At 43.1% G+C, this 19,682-nt stretch overlaps 1 protein-coding gene across 1 annotated transcript in view; it reads left to right on the top strand.

The window, feature by feature from the left end:
* Positions 1-2,362: 2,362 nt before the first annotated feature.
* The window catches only part of DGKQ (diacylglycerol kinase theta), a 290,718-nt gene continuing 273,398 nt past the window's right edge, over positions 2,363-19,682 (top strand). Inside the window, exon 1 of the mRNA XM_082243121.1 lies at positions 2,363-2,901. Coding sequence (XP_082099247.1) covers positions 2,619-2,901 — 283 coding nt within the window. The 5' untranslated portion in view covers positions 2,363-2,618. The remainder of the gene's footprint in view (positions 2,902-19,682) is intronic.

Here is a 19,682-nt window from a genome sequence, read left to right as displayed (position 1 = left end):
TGCTCCTCTCTTACTTTATGTCATATTGAATGCTCCTCTCTTACTTTGTGTCATATTGAATGCTCCACTTTTACTTTGTGTCATATTGAATGCTCCTCTCTTACTTTGTGTCATGATGAATGCTCCTCTCTTACTTTGTGTCATATTGAATGCTTCTCGCTTACTTTGTGTCATATTGAATGCTCCACCTTTACATTGTGTTATATTAAATGCTCCTCTCTTACTTTGTGTCATATTGAATGTTCCTCTCTTACTTTGTGTCATATTGAATGCTCCTCTCTTACTTTGTGTCATATTGAATGCTCCTCTCTTACTTTGTGTCATATTGATTGCTCCTCTCTTACTTTGTGTCATATTGAATGCTCCTCTCTTACTATGTGTCATATTGAATGCTCCTCTCTTACTTTGTGTCATATTGAATGCTCCTCTCTTACTTTGTGTCATATTGAATGCTTCTCTCTTACTTTGTGTCATATTGAATGCTCCACCTTTACATTGTGTCATATTAAATGCTCCTCTCTTACTTTGTGTCATATTGAATGTTCCTCTCTTACTTTGTGTCATGGTGAATGCTCCTCTCTTACTTTGTGTCATGGTGAATGCTCCTCTCTTACTTTGTGTCATATTGAATGCTCCTCTCTTACTTTGTGTCATATTGAATGCTCCTCTCTTACTTTGTGTCATATTGAATGCTCCTCTCTTACTTTGTGTCATATTGAATGCTCCTCTCTTACTTTGTGTCATATTGAATGCTTCTCTCTTACTTTGTGTCATATTGAATGCTCCACCTTTACATTGTGTCATATTAAATGCTCCTCTCTTACTTTGTGTCATATTGAATGTTCCTCTCTTACTTTGTGTCATGGTGAATGCTCCTCTCTTACTTTGTGTCATAGTGAATGCTCCACTCTTACTTTGTGTCACATTGAATGCTCCTCTCTTACTTAGTGTCATATTGAATACTTCTCTCTTACTTTGTGTCGTATTGAATACTCCACCTTTACATTGACTCATGTTGAATGCTCCACTTTTACTTTGTGTCATAGTGAATGCTCCTCTCTTACTTTGTAATGTATTGAATGCTCCACTTTTACATTGTGTTACATTGAATGCTCCTCTCTTACTTTGTATTGAATGCTCCACTTTTACATTGTGTTACATTGAATGCTCCACCTTTACATTGTTTCACATTGAATGCTCCACTTTTACATCGTTTGCATTGAATGCTCCACTTTTACATTGTGTTACATAGAATGCTCCACTTTTACATTGAATGCTCCACTTTTACATTGTGTTACATAGAATGCTCCACTTTTACATTGAATGCTCCACTTTTACATTGTGTTACATTGAATGCTCCACTTTTACATTGAATGCTCCACTTTTACATTGTGTTACATTGAATGCTTCACTTTTACATTGTGTTACATTGAATGCTCCACTTTTACATTGAATGCTCCACTTTTACATTGTGTTACATTGAATGCTCCACTTTTACATTGAATGCTCCACTTTTACATTGAATGCTCCACTTTTACATTGTGTTACATTGAATGCTCCACTTTTACATTGTGTTACATTGAATGCTCCACTATTACATTGTGTTACATTGAATGCTCCACTTTTACATTGTGTTACATTGAATGCTCCACTATTACATTGTGTTACATTGAATTCTCCACTTTTACATTGTGTTACATTGAATGCTCCACTATTACATTGTGTTACATTGAATTCTCCACTTTTACATTGTGTTACATTGAATGCTCCACTATTACATTGTGTTACATTGAATGCTCCACTATTACATTGTGTTACATTGAATGCTCCACTTTTACATTGAATGGTGCCACTGCTGTGTTTTAGCCCATCAGGAGGGAGAGTCCCGGACAGCTGAGGGACTTGTGGATATCACTTGGACAGATATAGGGCCCAGGTAAGTATTAGAGGGGATTCTACACACGGAAGGCTTTTTATCTTAATGCATACAAAGACCAACTCTCTTTTGAGAGTGAGGAAAATAGTCTCAGAGAGATTTTGTGAATGTATAAGTGGTGCAAATTGAAGTAGAAGTTCCAGTCAGGTCTATGCATTTGGTGCATTCTCCACCATTTTCCGAAGACACTTTGGCAGAATGGTGTGTTTGTGAAGTGAAAGTAGTAAAGGAGTTATTATTGAGTGGTGTTTCCTCATCCCCGCACAGTGTGGAGAGCAGACAGACATGCTGTGAAGGAAGTTGTGAGGAAAGTTGTGACTGTGAGGGGTTGTGTAGTGAGTGTGTTACACATTGAGGGAGTGGGCGTGGTTTGTAGTCACAGCCCAGCAGCAGGGTCAGCCCCGAGCACACACACACCGTACACGGCTCGTCTTGGGCTGTCTCGTTATACAGCTGTGTTCCTTTTCCTGCCTTGTGTATGCAGTGAGCGGGGGATGCAGTGCGGCTGCTCCGCTCCCTCAATGAATGCTGAGGATCCATTACCTGTGTGAGCTGTGATCCTGGCAGACGGCTCACATCTCCTCGTCTTCTTCCTCGCACGTTTCCTCGTCTGCTTGTCTTTTCCTTGGGCCCTCCTCCTCCTCTCCTGTCTGTGTGTGTGTGAGGGAAGAGAGAGAGAGAGATGGCTGCGGACGGAGCCAGATCCAGGTTCGGCAATCTGGGCCATCGCGGTACCGGAGGAAGCAACAGCAGCAGTCCTTCATCCAGTCCTAAGCTCGGAGGGGGAAAGAGCAGGACTCCCCCTCAGTCCCTGAAACACAGCAGTCCTTCCTCACCTGGAAGCAAGCACAGACAAGCCCCTTCCTCCCCTGGACATACCTTCAGGAAAGTCACCCTCACCAAACCTACCTTCTGTCATCACTGCACAGACTTCATCTGGGGGCTGGGAGGCTTCCAATGTGAAGGTAAGGAATATATAAATGGGGATAGCCCTCACCCTCCAATCACATCTCATCACCTTGTGCTAGTATAGGCAGGAGAATGGCATAGACTTATTAGGGCTCCTTTACCAGGCTGACGCGTTTTGACACGCGATACGAAACGCATCTACAGGAAAATGTATCTGCCTTGTTTACACCATACAGGTGCTTTTATGTTTTTTTTTTTTTTTGAGGGGGGGATCTGTGGGGTAAAGCCATAATGTTCTAGTAGGCATTGCAAACTAGCGCATTATGTTAACCACCAGAAGGGTTCCCCCCTAATGACAAGGGCATTTTTTGCGACACTGTACCCACATACAATTGATGTCCTTTTCTTTTCTCTATCATTCACTGACAGAGACGGGCGCTGTACCCAAATAAAATTGATGTCCTTTTTTCCTCTATCGTTCATTGACAGAGACGGGCGCTGTACCCAAATAAAACTGTCGTCCTTTTTTCTATATCGTTCATTGACAGAGACCGGAGCTGTACCCAAATAAAACTGATGTCCTTTTTTCCTCTATCGTTCATTGACAGAGACGGGCGCTGTACCCAAATAAAACGAATGTCCTTTTTTCTATATCGTTCATTGACCGAGACCAGCGCTGTGCCCAAATAAAACTGATGTCCTTTTTTCTATATCGTTCATTGACAGAGACGGGCGCTGTACCCAAATAAAACTGATGTCCTTTTTTCCTCTATCGTTCATTGACAGAGACGGGCGCTGTACCCAAATAAAACGAATGTCCTTTTTTCTATATCATTTTCATTCATTGACAGAGACGGGCGCTGTACCCAAATAAAACTGATGTCCTTTTTTCCTCTATCGTTCATTGACAGAGACCGGCGCTGTACCCAAATAAAACTGTCGTCCTTTTTTCTATATCGTTCATTGACAGAGACCGGAGCTGTACCCAAATAAAACTGATGTCCTTTTTTCTATATCGTTCATTGACAGAGACGGGCGCTGTACCCAAATAAAACTGATGTCCTTTTTTCCTCTATCGTTCATTGACAGAGACGGGCGCTGTACCCAAATAAAACGAATGTCCTTTTTTCTGTATCATTCTCATTCATTGACAGAGACGGGCGCTGTACCCAAATAAAACTGATGTCCTTTTTTCCTCTATCGTTCATTGACAGAGACCGGCGCTGTACCCAAATAAAACTGTCGTCCTTTTTTCTATATCGTTCATTGACAGAGACCGGAGCTGTACCCAAATAAAACTGATGTCCTTTTTTCCGCTATCGTTCATTGACAGAGACGGGCGCTGTACCCAAATAAAACGAATGTCCTTTTTTCTATATCGTTCATTGACCGAGACCAGCGCTGTGCCCAAATAAAACTGATGTCCTTTTTTCTATATCGTTCATTGACAGAGACGGGCGCTGTACCCAAATAAAACTGATGTCCTTTTTTCCTCTATCGTTCAATGACAGAGACGGGCGCTGTACCCAAATAAAACGAATGTCCTTTTTTCTATATCATTTTCATTCATTGACAGAGACCGGCGCTGTACCCAAATAAAACTGATGTCCTTTTTTCCTCTATCGTTCATTGACAGAGACGGGCGCTGTACCCAAATAAAACTGATGTCCTTTTTTCTATATCATTCTCATTCATTGACAGAGACCGGCGCTGTACCCAAATAAAACTGATGTCCTTCTTTCTATATCATTCTCATCCATTGACAGAGACGGGCGCTGTACCCAAATAAAACTGATGTCCTTTTTTCCTCTATCGTTCATTGACAGAGACGGGCGCTGTACCCAAATAAAACGAATGTCCTTTTTTCTATATCGTTCATTGACAGAGACTAGCGCTGTACCCAAATAAAACTGATGTCCTTTTTTCCTCTATCGTTCATTGACAGACACGGGCGCTGTACCCAAATAAAACGAATGTCCTTTTTTCTATATCGTTCATTGACAGAGACCAGCGCTGTACCCAAATAAAACTGATGTCCTTTTTTCCTCTATCGTTCATTGACAGACACGGGCGCTGTACCCAAATAAAACGAATGTCCTTTTTTCTGTATCATTCTCATTCATTGACAGAGACCGGCGCTGTACCCAAATAAAACTGATGTCCTTTTTTCCTCTATCGTTCATTGACAGAGACCGGCGCTGTACCCAAATAAAACTGATGTCCTTTTTTCCTCTATCGTTCATTGACCGAGACGGGCGCTGTACCCAAATACAATTGATGTCCTTTTTACTCTATCGTTCATTGACAGACGCAGCTCCATATTCTTCATGACCATTGGGAAAAAAACGTATGAGGGGACGATTCTACAGGAAAATGGCAGCCCCCACGGCATGCCATCTGGTCTCAATTCAAATAATGCCTCATTATATGTTTTTTGTTTTCCCAATGGTCATGAAGAATATGGAGCTGCGTCTGCCAATGAACTTCAGAGAAAAGGATTTTACGGTAAGTCAAAAATCCAGTTTTTCCCACAAATAGAGCTTTCTTTTGGTGGTATTTCGATCACCTGTGCGATCTTTATTTTTTTACGCTATAAACAAAGGGAGACAATTCTGAAAAAAAAAAACAATATTTTTACTTTCTGCTATATAACATTTCCAAAGAATTTGAAAAATCAAATTTTTTTTTATCATCTTAGGCCAATTCGTATTCTGCTACATATTTTTGGTAAAAAAAAATCGCAATAAGCATATTTTGATTGGTTTGCGCAAACGTTATCGCGTCTACAAACTAGGGGAAAGATTTCTGTCATTTCTATTTATTTATATTTTTTACTAGTAATGGCGGTGATCTGCAATTTTTTTTTTGTTTGTTTTGCGGAACTGCAACATTACGGCGGACAGATCGGACCCTTGACTGACCTTTTTGACACTTTTGGGGGGACCAGTGACATTACTACAGTAATCAGTGATAAAAATATGCACTGTTACTATAATAATGACACTGACAGGGAAGGGATTAAAACCATGGGGCGATCAAAAGGTTAAGTGTGAGCCTAGGGAAGTGTTTTCTAACTGTATGGGGAGGGACATGTGGAATCAACACAGAGACCTGTGATCCTAAATAGGAGGATCCAGGAGCTCTGTGTTCATTCCAGAGAGAACAATGGTCTGCTGTGTTCACAGCAGCAGACAGTCGTTCCCTCTCAGCGGGGAGCAATCGCGGGTGCCCGGCGGAAATCGCAGCTGCCGGTCCCATGGATCAGCTTCCCCACTTCCTATTGGGGGCGGGCGCGCATGCCCCCAGGAGCACTCCGCAAACTGCCCTACAGGTAGGGCGGTTTGCGCAGCTGAGCCATACTGCGGCAGTATATCTGCGGCAGGCGGTCGGCAAGTGGTTAAAATCACCTGTAAACGGAGCCCTCCCGCACTGAGAAGTCAGCGCTGCAGGCACTTCCATCTTCACTCATCCTGCTTCCAGTTTAGGCGACACCAGGTCTGTGAAAGGCTTGAGCCGCGATGCACTCCCGTGCCCACATGCAGGAACCACTGTTCACGGCACTGAAAGTATGAGCTGATGTTCTGTCAGAGCGCATGCACCAGTGACCTCAGTGGCTGCATGCAATGTAAATATCTCTTAAACCGTGCACATTTAGGAGATAATTACACTACCTATAGGTAAGTTTTTATTTTAGGCTTACCTGTAGGTAAAAGCAAGAGATGGAAGTTTACTTCCACTTTAAAGAGGAACTCCTGCTGTCCTCCCATTTTTTTCTGCTCCACTTATCTGATGGTGGGATTTCAGATACTTTACCCATCTGGTGGATCCAGTGTTGACCTGCTGGGGTCATCTCATGCCCGGTCACAGATATGTCCCACGTCGCCATGTTTTCTCTGACATCATGGATTTTCCCAGGTTCAGCGAGCGGGCCTCTCAATGACACGCTGATATGCCCGCCCCCTCCTGTTCTTGAATAGAAGGCTATGCCTCCTGGGGTATGTGATGTAAAAAAAAGACCTAAACAAAAGGTAGCAAGCAGGTTCAATCTCAGCTGTGGGCATCTGAAGCCCTCTTCTCTTCATTTCCTAGATTTGGTGAAGCTGGCTACCCAATCTTGCACCTGCGCAGTAATGCCACTGTGCAGCGCTCTCTCTCCCTGAAAGGTTGCCATAGCAATGGCCACATTAGGGGAAGTTCCCGCTCCATTGCTGTAGCTATTGGCTCCTGCTGTTGTCAATCAAATCTTGGGAGTGGGGGGCAGGGGCCGAGTCACACTGTATCTATCTATGGATGCCCAAAGCTAGGCTCAGGAGCAAGCCCTCACGTGTGCCATCATAGGAAGCAGTAACCTAGTACCTCTATCCTCATATTGAAGGTGAATGGGGGAATCCTTCCCACATGTGTCATTGTATTCTGAAAGCAGGGAGACTTCCCTGCTGTCATAATACACTGATCAGCACTGCTGATCAAGTGGACATTTTCCAACAGAGTGGTTGTACAGAAGGTGGATCAGTATATCAAAATATGTACAACCAGCCTGCCCATACATACTTCGATATTCAGCCAGTCCCTGCTGAACAGGCCAAAATTCCATCAGTGTATGGCCTGCTTAACACAACAACTGGAATCAGTATTTCTGCCACTTCCATTCATCCTGGGTAAAATGCCCATGTGAGTGTAGACTGAAGTGGTTGTACACCTGAGATGTGACATATGAACAACGCATATCCCTCTACAGTGTGTCCTTGTCTCAATCCAGAGCAAAAATGCCAGCCATAGATGGTTCAAATCTCTGCTGGTTCAACCATGTTTGGTCTGAATGTACCTAAGTTGATTGATTTAACATCTGTCAGACTTTACTAGTGGTTATTGTAGCCCCTAGCAATTATCATTGTGTTCTGGTAGGAACCGCTTCCCCCCCGCCCCCCACTGGGAGAACACAATGGCTCTGTCGGGGGAATTGCCCTGTCTGTGATGATAGTGGAATCAAGCAAATTTCTTTCCTGCAACCAAAATTTGCTCTGTTTATGGCCAGCCTTAAGTGTCATTCATGTCTCCTGCTTCATTTCTTTGCTGTCAGCATGACTCTCTTCTGACAAGTTTTCCTGACACCAAGAGAAAAATGGTGACAGGGGAGGAAGGTCCAGTCGATTGGCAGCCTCAGCTCTATTCCTGTGTGCTGTATGAAGGGGATGTGCCCCTTTTCTCCAATCAGCTGTCAGAACTATTTTTTATTTTTCTGAACTCCCAGACAAGTTTTATAAATTCTGGACTTTGAATAGATGTAGAGAAGGGAACAATGCAGAAAAACAGGTACAACATATGTAGGAGGATTTGTTTAATCTCCTCGTATCACATGATGCCAGTGACTTCACTGGGCATATGTAAGAGTTTACAGCTAATTTAAATTAGCCCTTAAATTGTGGGTGCTCAACCTGTGGCCCTCCAGCCTTTGCGGAACTACAAGTCCCATCATGCCTCAGCCTTTGAGAGTCATGCTTGTAACTGCCAGCCTTGCAATGCTTTATGGGACTTGTAGTTCTGCAACAGCTGGAGGGCCACAGCTTAAGCACCCATGCCTTAAACAATGACCTATAGAACTATAGTCAAAAACTAAATTAAAAAGCTTTCCCTACAATTGCCACATTTGGGCTCCTCTTACCCAGGTTGCCACGGATCAGTAAAAACAAGAAATTGATCTGCCCACGTACAAGCGGACATGGTGCCGCTCAGGAGAGTACACATTTTAGATTTCATCTACTCCTGAGTGCGGTCCATTTTCCTTGGTTTTGAGACCCATTTTAACATGACATGCCAAGTTTGACAGGCTGCACCGCCTGTCAGTCTTCCATGGAAGTGAATGGGACTGTGCCACAACCACTTGACATTCAGTTCCAGTAAAGTCCTGCAATAGGGGAAAAAAAACAACCAAAAAAAAAAAAAAAACGTCATTGTAACGTGGCCGCATTACCTCCTAAACACCTGCAAACCTTCTCTGGAAAGTGATCCAATGCAGATCGCTTTTAAGTGGGGGGGGGGGGGGGGGGGTAAATTCTGCTACTAGTGTGAAAGGAGCCTTAATGGCCATACACACTATAAGATTTTCTGAAGACTTTTTCCTTCAGATTTACCTTTTCTATGTAGTGCAAGGGCCTGCCTGATTGCATACAAATTGAGAGTGTTTAGGTTTGACCTCATATTATATGGTTTTGGTAAATCTAAAGGAAAAAGTCTTCAGAAAATCTTATAGTGTGTATGGCCCATTAGTGCTTGTGCACATGGGCCCAATTAAGTCCCAATCTCCACACAGAATGTTGCTGACAGAAAAATCCTGTAAAAGAACCCCCCCCCCCCAAAAAAAACAAACCTTTGTATTAGCCCATAATGTCGTTATTCATATTTATTTATTACTGGTATCTATATAGCACTGACAATTTATACATTGCTTCACATACTGTGCATTCACTCCTGCCCTCAAGAAGCTTAAAAGAGAAGTATGGTCTAAGCTTTTTTGGTCATACTTCTCTTCTGTGTCACAGGAATGCACTTACTTTTGCTCTCCTGTGAGCCAGAATCAGCCATTAGCAAGCTTAAACCCTCTGTCAGCCGACAACACAGAGCCGCTCCACACTCTGGAAGGAGTATTGTTGGAATCTACCCAGATGCCTGATCAGCAGCTATCTTAGCTGGGCAGCATGCCACAGAACCTGAGCCGGCTGCTGCTGTCCTCTCCCCAGCCCAGGACCCTAGTGAGCACTGGAGGGGCACAGTGGAGAGCCGATGACTGACAGACAGTGACTGCTCACTGAAAACTGAATGATCCTCGGTCATGTGATCACTTTCAAGAGCCAGTGGGGGAATGTTGCAGCATCACGTAGGGGAGTATATGTGTTTGTTCAGCTGGGCATACATGAGTCAGTTTTGTTTTTGATCAGCCAGAGTGTTGCTCGATGAAAAAAAAAAAAAAATGGGACAGATTCCCCATCCACACATTCAAGGTGTCTAGAGGAATCCACCCTGCCGTGTTGTATTCTGACAGCAAGCAATCCTCTGCTGTGAGAATACACTGATCAGCGCTGCAGCTGATTGGCTGTAGCGCTTTTTGAACCAAAATTGTTCAACAAGCCTATTCTTGAGAAGTTAGTCATTAGACTGACTTCTCGGGAACGGCCATTGATGCATCGAAATGAGGTTGATCACTGCTGAACCAGCTTAATTGCGATGGATCTATGGCCAGCTTTACATTCTAAGGCCCCCAATCACACACACATACATACACACACCACAATTTAGACAGTAGCCAATTAACTTACCAGCATGTCTTTGGAGTGCCCTAGTGGAAACCCACATAAACACAGTTAGAACATGCAAACACAATGAAGGTAGTGCCCCGACTGGGATGCAAACCAAGGACCGTAGTGCAAGGTAGGAGTGCTAACCACCTAGCCACTGTGCTGCCATAACACGCAGGGTTCACATCTAAAAATTATTTTTCCACTCCTCTAGCTCAGTTTTCCACCCCAGCATGGACATGCATAAGTAAAGCCGAAATACTGTCTGTATGTACAGAATTTTCTGTTGATTTTGCACACCACAGTATTACTAAGCTCATTGCAGCTATGTACGTGGGCCCAAATATCTAGGTTCCAAAACAAGCATTTAGGAGGCGGCAGTATTGCTCTACCTCTTAAGTGTCTAATGCCTCGTTTCCACTGAGCGGTACGGTTCAGTACGGTACACCTTGATCAGGCTTGCATTTCCACTGCCAATGCTTAATGCCTCGTACACATGCATCGATTATTGGCTGGGAATTTTCGGCCAACGTCCGATCGGCCGATTTTCGGCTTGTTAGTATGATGCTTTCGATAACCGACTCCGACTTTTCGGCCGAATAAAATCTGGTGTGCAGGCTATAAAATTTTTGTTGGCCGTCAACACAACGGCCGATTTTCCGTCAGTCAGTACAGAATTCGGCAGACAAAAATCTGATGAGCAAGTCTGGGCATGCTCAGAGAAGAAAAAACACACGGAAAGTAAACCATCACATGACATCACTTCTGAAGTTGGTTTTTGTTGGCCGAGAAAATTCGTGTGCAGTCTAGGCACATTCCAACCAACAAAACACAACTTTGGACAAAAGTCGGACGATCGGTCGGCCGATAATCGTTGCGTGTGTACGAGGCATAACAGTACCTCAACAGTATTGCTCCACCCTGTTGGTACGGTACTAATGTGCTTGGTACCCCAACGAAAGGGTACCAAAAAAGTGGTACGGTACGGTTCAGAATTGGGGTACCATTTACAACTTTTGACAATGGAAACGGCAAAAATTGCGTACCGTACCGAACCGCTCAGTGGAAACGAGGCATAAGTCACCGGATCGCTTTTTGGATCCTACCACTTGTATAAAAAAAGCCTAATATACAATACTGCCGCATTCAGATTGGTACCAAACTATATACTATATGGATCTGAACGCAGAATCTTTTTTTTTTTTTTTTTTTTTTTAACACCTCTCTGCATGAGCTCCTAAATTGCTAAAAGCTTTTTTTTTTCTTCATTCCATAAATAGATGGTAATCTTTCCATTTTGTAGGACTTCCTCCCGCAGGGTGACCACGCTATTTTACCTGTGGTGAATAAACGGCAGCGTTGTCACTTCCTGTGGTGGTGTTGCGCTCACTGAGGGTTATGAGCGTTACTCCCTATTTCTGCCAATCGGCACAGAACCAGTATACAATGGGGCGCCTTTTGTCGGAAGAAAATGATGCAGGGTGCCTTCTTGGAGTGGCCCCTACGACGATGTCACAGGGGAAATGAAGAGCATTTATTTCCTTACAGAACATAGGATGGCATTTACATAGGGAGGTTATTACCATTTATGCGTATAGATGGACTTTAAACGGTGCAAGAATGATTTCTGTGGGGATAAGCTGTAGGAAGATTGAGCAATTAGGAGTGCATTTTAGTGGCACATTGTCCTCCTGTGATGGACTGGAGGTTAACAGGAAAAGGGCATGTTGGCAGTTGGCACACAGTAACAGAACATCTTAGGCTACGTCGTCATCCCGCCAATGCAGATGCACAGGCAACAAGTACAAATGTGGGTCAATGCTAACCAGCTAAAGCTTTTAAATGCTAATTTCCACTCTCAGCCCAATGCAGGATTGCTGTTTGCATGCAAAGCAGCTTTTCTTTCATTCTTTTTTCAATAAATGATGTTGAGATCCTTCTTTTTTTCTGGCATGAAATAAAGGCAGCTATAATAGAAAATACTTAATGGTCTACAGTCCATTTTGTGGCTACCTTGGCAGCATAACCGGAGCTGTTATTTTTTTTTTGCCTGATCTAGGTTGTGTGAATGATCTATTAAACACCTGTTTCCTCTGTCTAGTCGGGTGATTGGAATCTTGCAGATTCAGAGCTGTCATGTCCCGCTTGTTGGTACGGCAAGGCTGTTACAATGAGCTCCACAGGTCATTTTCATGTTTGTTTTGCAAGCAGCCATAGCAGTAAAGCAGTGTAGTAAAATGTAGGCTGATAAATCTTGTGTTCTGTGTACAGAGGTGATCAGATTACGCTTATCTGTTGACTGATTCAATACAATTAACACTTGGTGTTATCACTAAGGTAGGATTTGCTATTGGGTACATGTAGGTGAAGCTCTCTGGTGGGAAGGATGATTGCTGTGTTATGTCTTTTTAGATGTGATTTGTCAGTGCTTTGTCCTCAGCAGCTACATTCAAGCTGCCATTTTTCTGGTGAGGGTTAGAAAGTGGAAAAAACAAAAACAAAATAGAAGCTATTGGTTGCTATAGGTCAGCACTCCCCTTTAAATACGTTTATATGGTACAGTTATTGATATAGCTATGGAAATGTATGCAGTGCATACTATACATTCAGATCAGCATCTTTAACCACTTAAGCCCCGGAAGATTTTACCCCCTTCCTGGCCAGGAGGTTTTTTGCATTTTTTTTTTTTTTTTTTTTACTGCGTGACTTTAACGGACAATTGCGCGGTCGTGCAACGCTGTACCTAAATGAATTTGAGGTCCTTTTTTTCCCACAAACAGAGCTTTCTTTTGGTGGTATTTGATCACCTGTGCGATTTTTTTTGATCATGCACTATAAACAAAAAAAGAGCGTCAATTTTGCAAAAATAACAATATTTTTTTATATGAAATCCCCCCCCCCCCCCCCCAAATGTAAAAATCTAAATTTTTTAAAATTTTCGGCCAATTTGTTTTATGCTACATATGTTTGGTAAAAAAAATTGCAAAAAGCGTATTTTGATTGGTTTGCGCAAAAGTTATCGCGTTTACTAACAAAGGGAAAGATTTTTGTCATTTTTGGTGTTTTTTTTTTTTAACGAATAATGGCGGCGATCTGCGATTTTTTTTTTTTTTTTTTTTTTTTCGCGGGACTGCGACATTGCGGCGGACAGATGGGACCCTTGACTGACATTTTTGACACTTTCAGGGTTACCAATGACATTACTACAGTAATCAGTGCTATACATATGCACTGTTACTATAAAAATGACACTGGCAGGGAAGGGGTTAACTGTATTGGAGAGGGAGGGGTTAAGTGTGTCCTAGGGGTGTGCTTCTAACTGTGATTGGACATGGCTACTAGTGTAAAAACAGAGATCAACGGTCCTACATAGTAGAACCGTATGATCTCCATTTTTACACAGGGGAGAATGACAGGCGGCTTGTTTACATTAGCCGCCTGCCTTTCTCCCTTCCCGGCGAACGATCGTGAGTGACCGGCGGACGTCGGGTGCCGGTCACACGCACTGACTTGTTAGGGAACGAGCCAGGGCGGGCGCGCGCTCGCCCGCTATTGGCTCACAAGCCAGTGACAGGCTAGTGACGTATCGGTCGGCAAGTGGTTAAGGAGCTTCCAATCGAAGAACCCTATTTCACATGCTTACAAAGCACATACTGGGGCAGTTTAGATAGGAGCCAATTAACCTACCAGCATGTCTGTGCAATGTAGGAGGAAACCCACATAAGCACAGGCAGAAAATGTATGTAGATAAGTGTCCAGGCCAGAATTTCACCTAATGACCCCCATGGTGCTGCAAGGCAGAAGTGTCAACTGCTAATCCACTGTGCTGCTTTTCTTGATTTATTTTTGTTATGAATGTGTTTGCACTACACTTAAACTGGATTAACACTCACCTGTTGCACTTCATCCACAGCCCTCCATCCACATTAAACAGCATAGATGGAGGAGTCTGCACTGCCAGCTATTGTATTCAGACAGCCACAGCACCCACGGCTGTCTGAATACCCAAACAATGACTGCAGCGGATGGGACACAGTCAGTGGGGTTGACTTAATAAAATTGCAGAGTGCAAAATCTGGTGCAGCTCTACATAGAAACCAGCATCCAGGTTTTATTGTCAAAGCCTAAAGAGGTTGTAAACCTCCAAAAAATAAATAAAAACCTGAAAGACAAAGGCATAATCGCATAGTAGCTAATTCTGAAATACTTACCTTAGAATGAAGCCCCTGCATCGCCGCCCGCTCACCACTGACATGGCTGACATGTTCACCCGTCTTCCTTCTGGGTTTGCGCAGATGACCGGAGCCGCGATGACGTCACTCCCGCGCAAGAGCCGCCGTTTACAGCACGGGGCTCTGAAGGAACGGCACATGTGGCTGTTCCTTCAGAGAGCATGCGCCAGTGATGTCACTGGCTGCATGCAAAGTAAATATCTCCTGAACGGTGCAAGTTTAGGAAATATTTACAGTACCTATAGGTAATCCTTATCATAGGCTTACCTATAGGTACAAGTTACCAAGTAAGCTTTACTCCCTCTCTTAGGGCAGGGTTCACAGTAGGGGTCCAGTATGTCCGAGTTTACAATTTCAGGTCCCATTTTGGTCCGAAATTTTGGCAGAATTCAGACCTGAAATGGAAGATGCATAGGACTCCTATGCACTTCGCTCCGCAGCCCTCCTGGAGCTGTGTGAGCCGGTCACAGGCTCCTGACATCCAATTTCCATACGTGTGAACCCAGCCTAAAGAGTAGCTCCACTTTTGTTGAGAAAATAAAACATTCCCTTCTGGGTGATCTACAGTATATTGCAGGAATTTTAACAAACGTTGCTGTAGATTCCTACCTGTTGTTATTCTGAAGAAATCGTTGTTTGTGTCCATGTGTAGAGTGAATCTGGATGGGATTGGTTTTATAATTCTCAATCAGCTGCTGCACGTGCAGGGCTCTGAGGAAAGTGGCAGGGTCTGCATCCCTTTAGACATGATTTCCTAATGGCAGTATCTCATCAGAAATTACATTTTCTTGCAGGGGATGCCAAAAATCTGACTTGTATCTTAGGCAGGCCATACATGGTTCGAATCTTGGCCAGATCAGCAGGAACCAGCCAAGATTTGAACCGTGTGTGGGCAGGCTGAATGTACCAAGTTGATCGATCAATTTGGGTACAACCAACATGCTGGGTTTTACCTGCTATAGCTGCTAGCAATAATCATTGTCTTCTAACACCCCCCAATTTTTTTATTATTTTATATATATATATATATATATATATATAGTTTTTTTTTTGCTATTTTTTTTCCTACAAAAGTGGAGTTACCCTTTAAGCTGAAGTTAGAAACTGACTATCATGCACAGGTGCACCAGATTTTGCACACTCCAGTTTTAGTAAATCAACCCTACTGTTCAGCAGATAGTTTTCCACTCTTCCACTTTGTCAAGCTTGGTGTTGGTGACAAGGCCACCCACGACTTGATATTCGATTCATATACAGTATGACTAGCTTTTTCTGGTGTCCCCTGTTTGCTCATAGGGAGATGAATCCTGTTGTATTGTAATGATGGTTAATTGTCCAATCAGAAGGCAAGGGACAGGCATGTGCAAAGCTGAAAAAGGAAGTACTGCTGTTGCCTGTTCTGCTATATGGTATGGTCTCATGAACGCAGATCCAAAAAACACCATTTACAGCCCATTCAGACTGGCGCGATCCGTCTTCGAGGGGCGACCTGTGAAGTCGCGGTGCACGCTTCGGCGCGACTCGCAGGGACTTCACATAATGGAAGTCTATGCAAGTTGCTCCCAGGTCGCCCCAAAGTAGTACAGGACCCTTTTTCTAAGTCGGAGCGACTTGTGTCGCTCCTATTAGAACAGATCCTGTACTACTCAATGGCGAGCGACCTACCGCGACTTGTCAGGCTGACAAGTCGCCTGACAAGTCGCACTAGTGTGAAGGGGGTCTTAAGGGGCATTTGTTTTTTTTTTTTTTGTTTTTTTTTTTACACCTCTAGACGCAATTTCATGTTAGCTAATATGCCTGTGTACATGCAGGCGTTTTAGCGTGTTTTTATGGAGTGACAGAAACAAATGGCCTAGGCACGAGTTCCCAGAGAATCAGTTGTCCTTTTTTTTTTTTTCTGCACAAGCGCAGTTATTCTAATGGCTAGACTACATGAATATTCTAGCCAATAGAATGAGTTTACACGCAAACACTTATAAACACAGGTGAAAAATGCACAAGAATAAAAGCATTTTCTGGCAGCATAAAATCATATACCCGTATGCATGAGGCCAATGGCGGGGTGTGATTCACAAGTTACATAGCCTGTGGTTGGTTAAACAGCATATTTGTATTCCTGCTGTGTATTTAGCTATTTACCTGGAATCCATTATTCCAACATTTAAGTCCTAATCCTTTCTTTTTCTTTGAATGGAATTTGCAGTAGTGTGCACAGTTGTTTCATTTACTGTATTCATGTTTGATTTACAATGATTGTAAGAGTCTAATTATTATCTCAACAGCATTGGAGTTGATTTTGCCTTACGCCGGAAAACTGCAGGCACAGATTGTAAGAAGCTCTCCAAATGTTGTGCATATTGTAATTAATTGCTCATCCACCATGGGTGAGCAAATTGGCAGACTGCTGCTTCCATGTTATTCTGCTCTATAGTGTTGTATCTCAATTAAATAAATATTCACTTTAACAGGCTTCTAATAGACCATTCTTTAAACATAACCTGCTATGGGCATACAGTGTTTAGTCCAGCACTGTGCAAGCTTTTCATTTAGGAGAGATGACTTTGGCTTTTAATTAATGTTTAAAAGATGGTTGCCAGCTAAGTGGAAAGGTCAAACAATAAAATTTGTATTTTCTTACTTGGGCATAGTAAAACACAAAGGTAGCTTTAGTAGATGGTGGATGAAATGGTGTGAACCTAATTTCAAAGCAGACGTAAATGCATAGTTGAGGTCTGTTTTATAAATTGAATAGGGCCCTTTCACACGGGCATTCTGCCCGGCGGACTCCGTTTTGCTCAGTGGGGGATCGATCCTTCCCTGTCAGAGTCCCGCTCTCCTCTATGGGGAGATCAGATGAAAATGAACCACCTGTCTGTTTTCATCTCATCCCATTTTTACAGAATGACCTAAACAAAATAACAGAGTGGGCAACTACCACTTTATAAAACTCTGGTCCGACCACATCTGGAGTATTCTGTCCAGTTCTGGTCGCCAGTCCTCAGAAGGGATGTATTGGAGCTTGGGAGAGTACAGAGAAGGGCAACAAAACTTATTAGGGGATTAGAGGACCTTAATTATGAAGAGCATTTAGAAGCACTAGATTTATTCTCCCTGGAGAAGAGACGCGAGAGAGGGGACATGATAGCGATTTACAAATACCTCAACGGTGATTGAAAAAACTATTCAGGCGCAAGGAATGCATGAGGACAATGCGTTTAGAGAAGAGATTTAACCTCAGGCTACGCAGGGGGTTCTTTACTGTAAGGGCTACAAGACTGTGGAATTCCCTACCACAAATGGTAGTAACTGCGGGAAGTGTGGCTACTTTTAAAAGACTCTTGGACGTACATCTCAAGGATCGAAACATTCAGGGGTATGAGACATGAATACGTCCACACACACCTACACAGGTTGAACTGGATGTAACTATAACAATCAATCCTCCAGACGATAGGAAAATAGGGTTACCATCTGTCTGGATTTGACAGATAGGATTGGATAGCAGTGGGAGTCAGCGAACGTCACAGCTGACATCCGCTGCCCCATAGGGGTGCATAGAGTGTATGATCCAGTCCACCTGAAAAACTGACAGGTGGACCTGATCGGAATGCCTGTGTGAAAGGGGCCATAGGGTTGATGTGAGGGGGGCTGAGTGCGTACTGGTGTGGCAAGTTGAGTGCGTACAACTGTTGGATTGGGCTATCTCTTTGCTGAATATATATGTTTTTTTTTGTGTTAGAGGTTTTTTTTCCTTCTAAGATCTGCTAGGAGAGATCGGTTAGGGGGAGTGGTCATTGAAAAGGTAATTTAGGGTCCTGCTCAAGAGTCATGGTGGCAGCCTTCATATTTTTTTGGCCAAAATATAATTTCTTACTGTTTAAATCTTGAAAGCCCTGATGACTTGGGATACTCCTTTTTTTCATTTTCATATATTATGTTGTGAGTGTTAAAATAAGTGTGTGCACTGAAGGACCTGGTGGAATGGTGGGTGGATTTAGTGTAACGGCCAGTGGGCAGGCCGTGGGGAATGTCAGTGGTCAGGACAGGGGGGGCCCCGGCCTCAAAGCTGTGTAAGGGGCCCAAAAATTTCTGATGGTTTCCCCGGGTGCAGGTATAAGAATATAACCTGTTCACCATCAGTTGGAGATCCTACAGCACTCTGGTTGTTGATAGTCTTGTTTCTCTGCAGATCTGCATAGTAGGAGAATTTACCTACTTGAGTCATCTGCCGCTGGCACCACAGACCACTGGGAGCATAGGGGAACATTCTACATGGATTTTTACGTGTTCCTATGGATATTTTGGAAAGAACAGTATAGGTGGGTGGGACATGTGGCCATTTAGTGTAGGTGGCAATCAGACACTGCAAAGGATGTGATGGTGGTTAACAAAAATGCTCAGGTGTCATTCAGATCTGTAGCAAAAGTAAAGCCATTTCCCTCACAGCTCAAATTTTTATTTTGTTTCATTTTGAAAAGTGGTTGGTTACTATGTGTCACAGATACAGTACATTGCACTGGTGTTGGTAAAATCAGGCTTGTACCATTATTCCTTCCCTAACACAATGCACATTTGTGAGCTTAGGTTCACACTTCAGCCTTGGCTTCTTTGTTCTTTTTCAGTACCTTTTTTTTTTTTTGTTTTAGATGTGTTTTTAGGTGTAATTGTGTTAGTTTAGACAAATTTTAACCACTTCAATACTGGGCACTTTCACCCCCTTCCTGCCCGCGCCAATTTTAAGCTTTCAGCACTCACACTTTGAATGACAGTTGCACAGTCATGCAACACGGTACTCATATGAATTATTATTTTTTTAATACAAATAAAGCTTTCTTTTGGTGGTATTTAGTCCCAGTTCACACTATTGCGATGCGGGAATGCTACGAATATACTGTGTGTTCCCGCATCACATCCGCAGCACAGGCAGTTCACACTGCCATATGCGATACGCTGGGGGTGTCAATTCAATGTTAACGACACCCCCAGATCAGATCGCATATCGCAGTGCGATCTGACAGTTAGCACAGGAATCGGATCGCACTAGTGTGAACCACCATGCGATCCGATTCTGCTGCGGACCAAAAAAAAGGGTCCTGTGTGTGTCCACTGCGATTGCGGTGTGAATTCAGCTATACAAACTGTATAGATGAACTCGCACTGCACAGACATCGCATGTGATTTTAGGAGCAGTGTGCTCCGAATCATATGCGATGTCTGTGATCGCAATAGTGTGAACCGGCACTTAATCATCACTGGATGTTTTTTTTTTTTTATTGGATAAATGTTTCTGTTTCAAAATGTTGTAAATTAATA

This window comes from Pelophylax lessonae (genome assembly GCF_965119305.1).
Source record: "Pelophylax lessonae genome assembly, chromosome: 1".
NCBI classification, from domain to species: Eukaryota; Metazoa; Chordata; class Amphibia; order Anura; family Ranidae; genus Pelophylax; species Pelophylax lessonae.
This window is presented reverse-complemented; position numbering and strand designations above follow the sequence as displayed.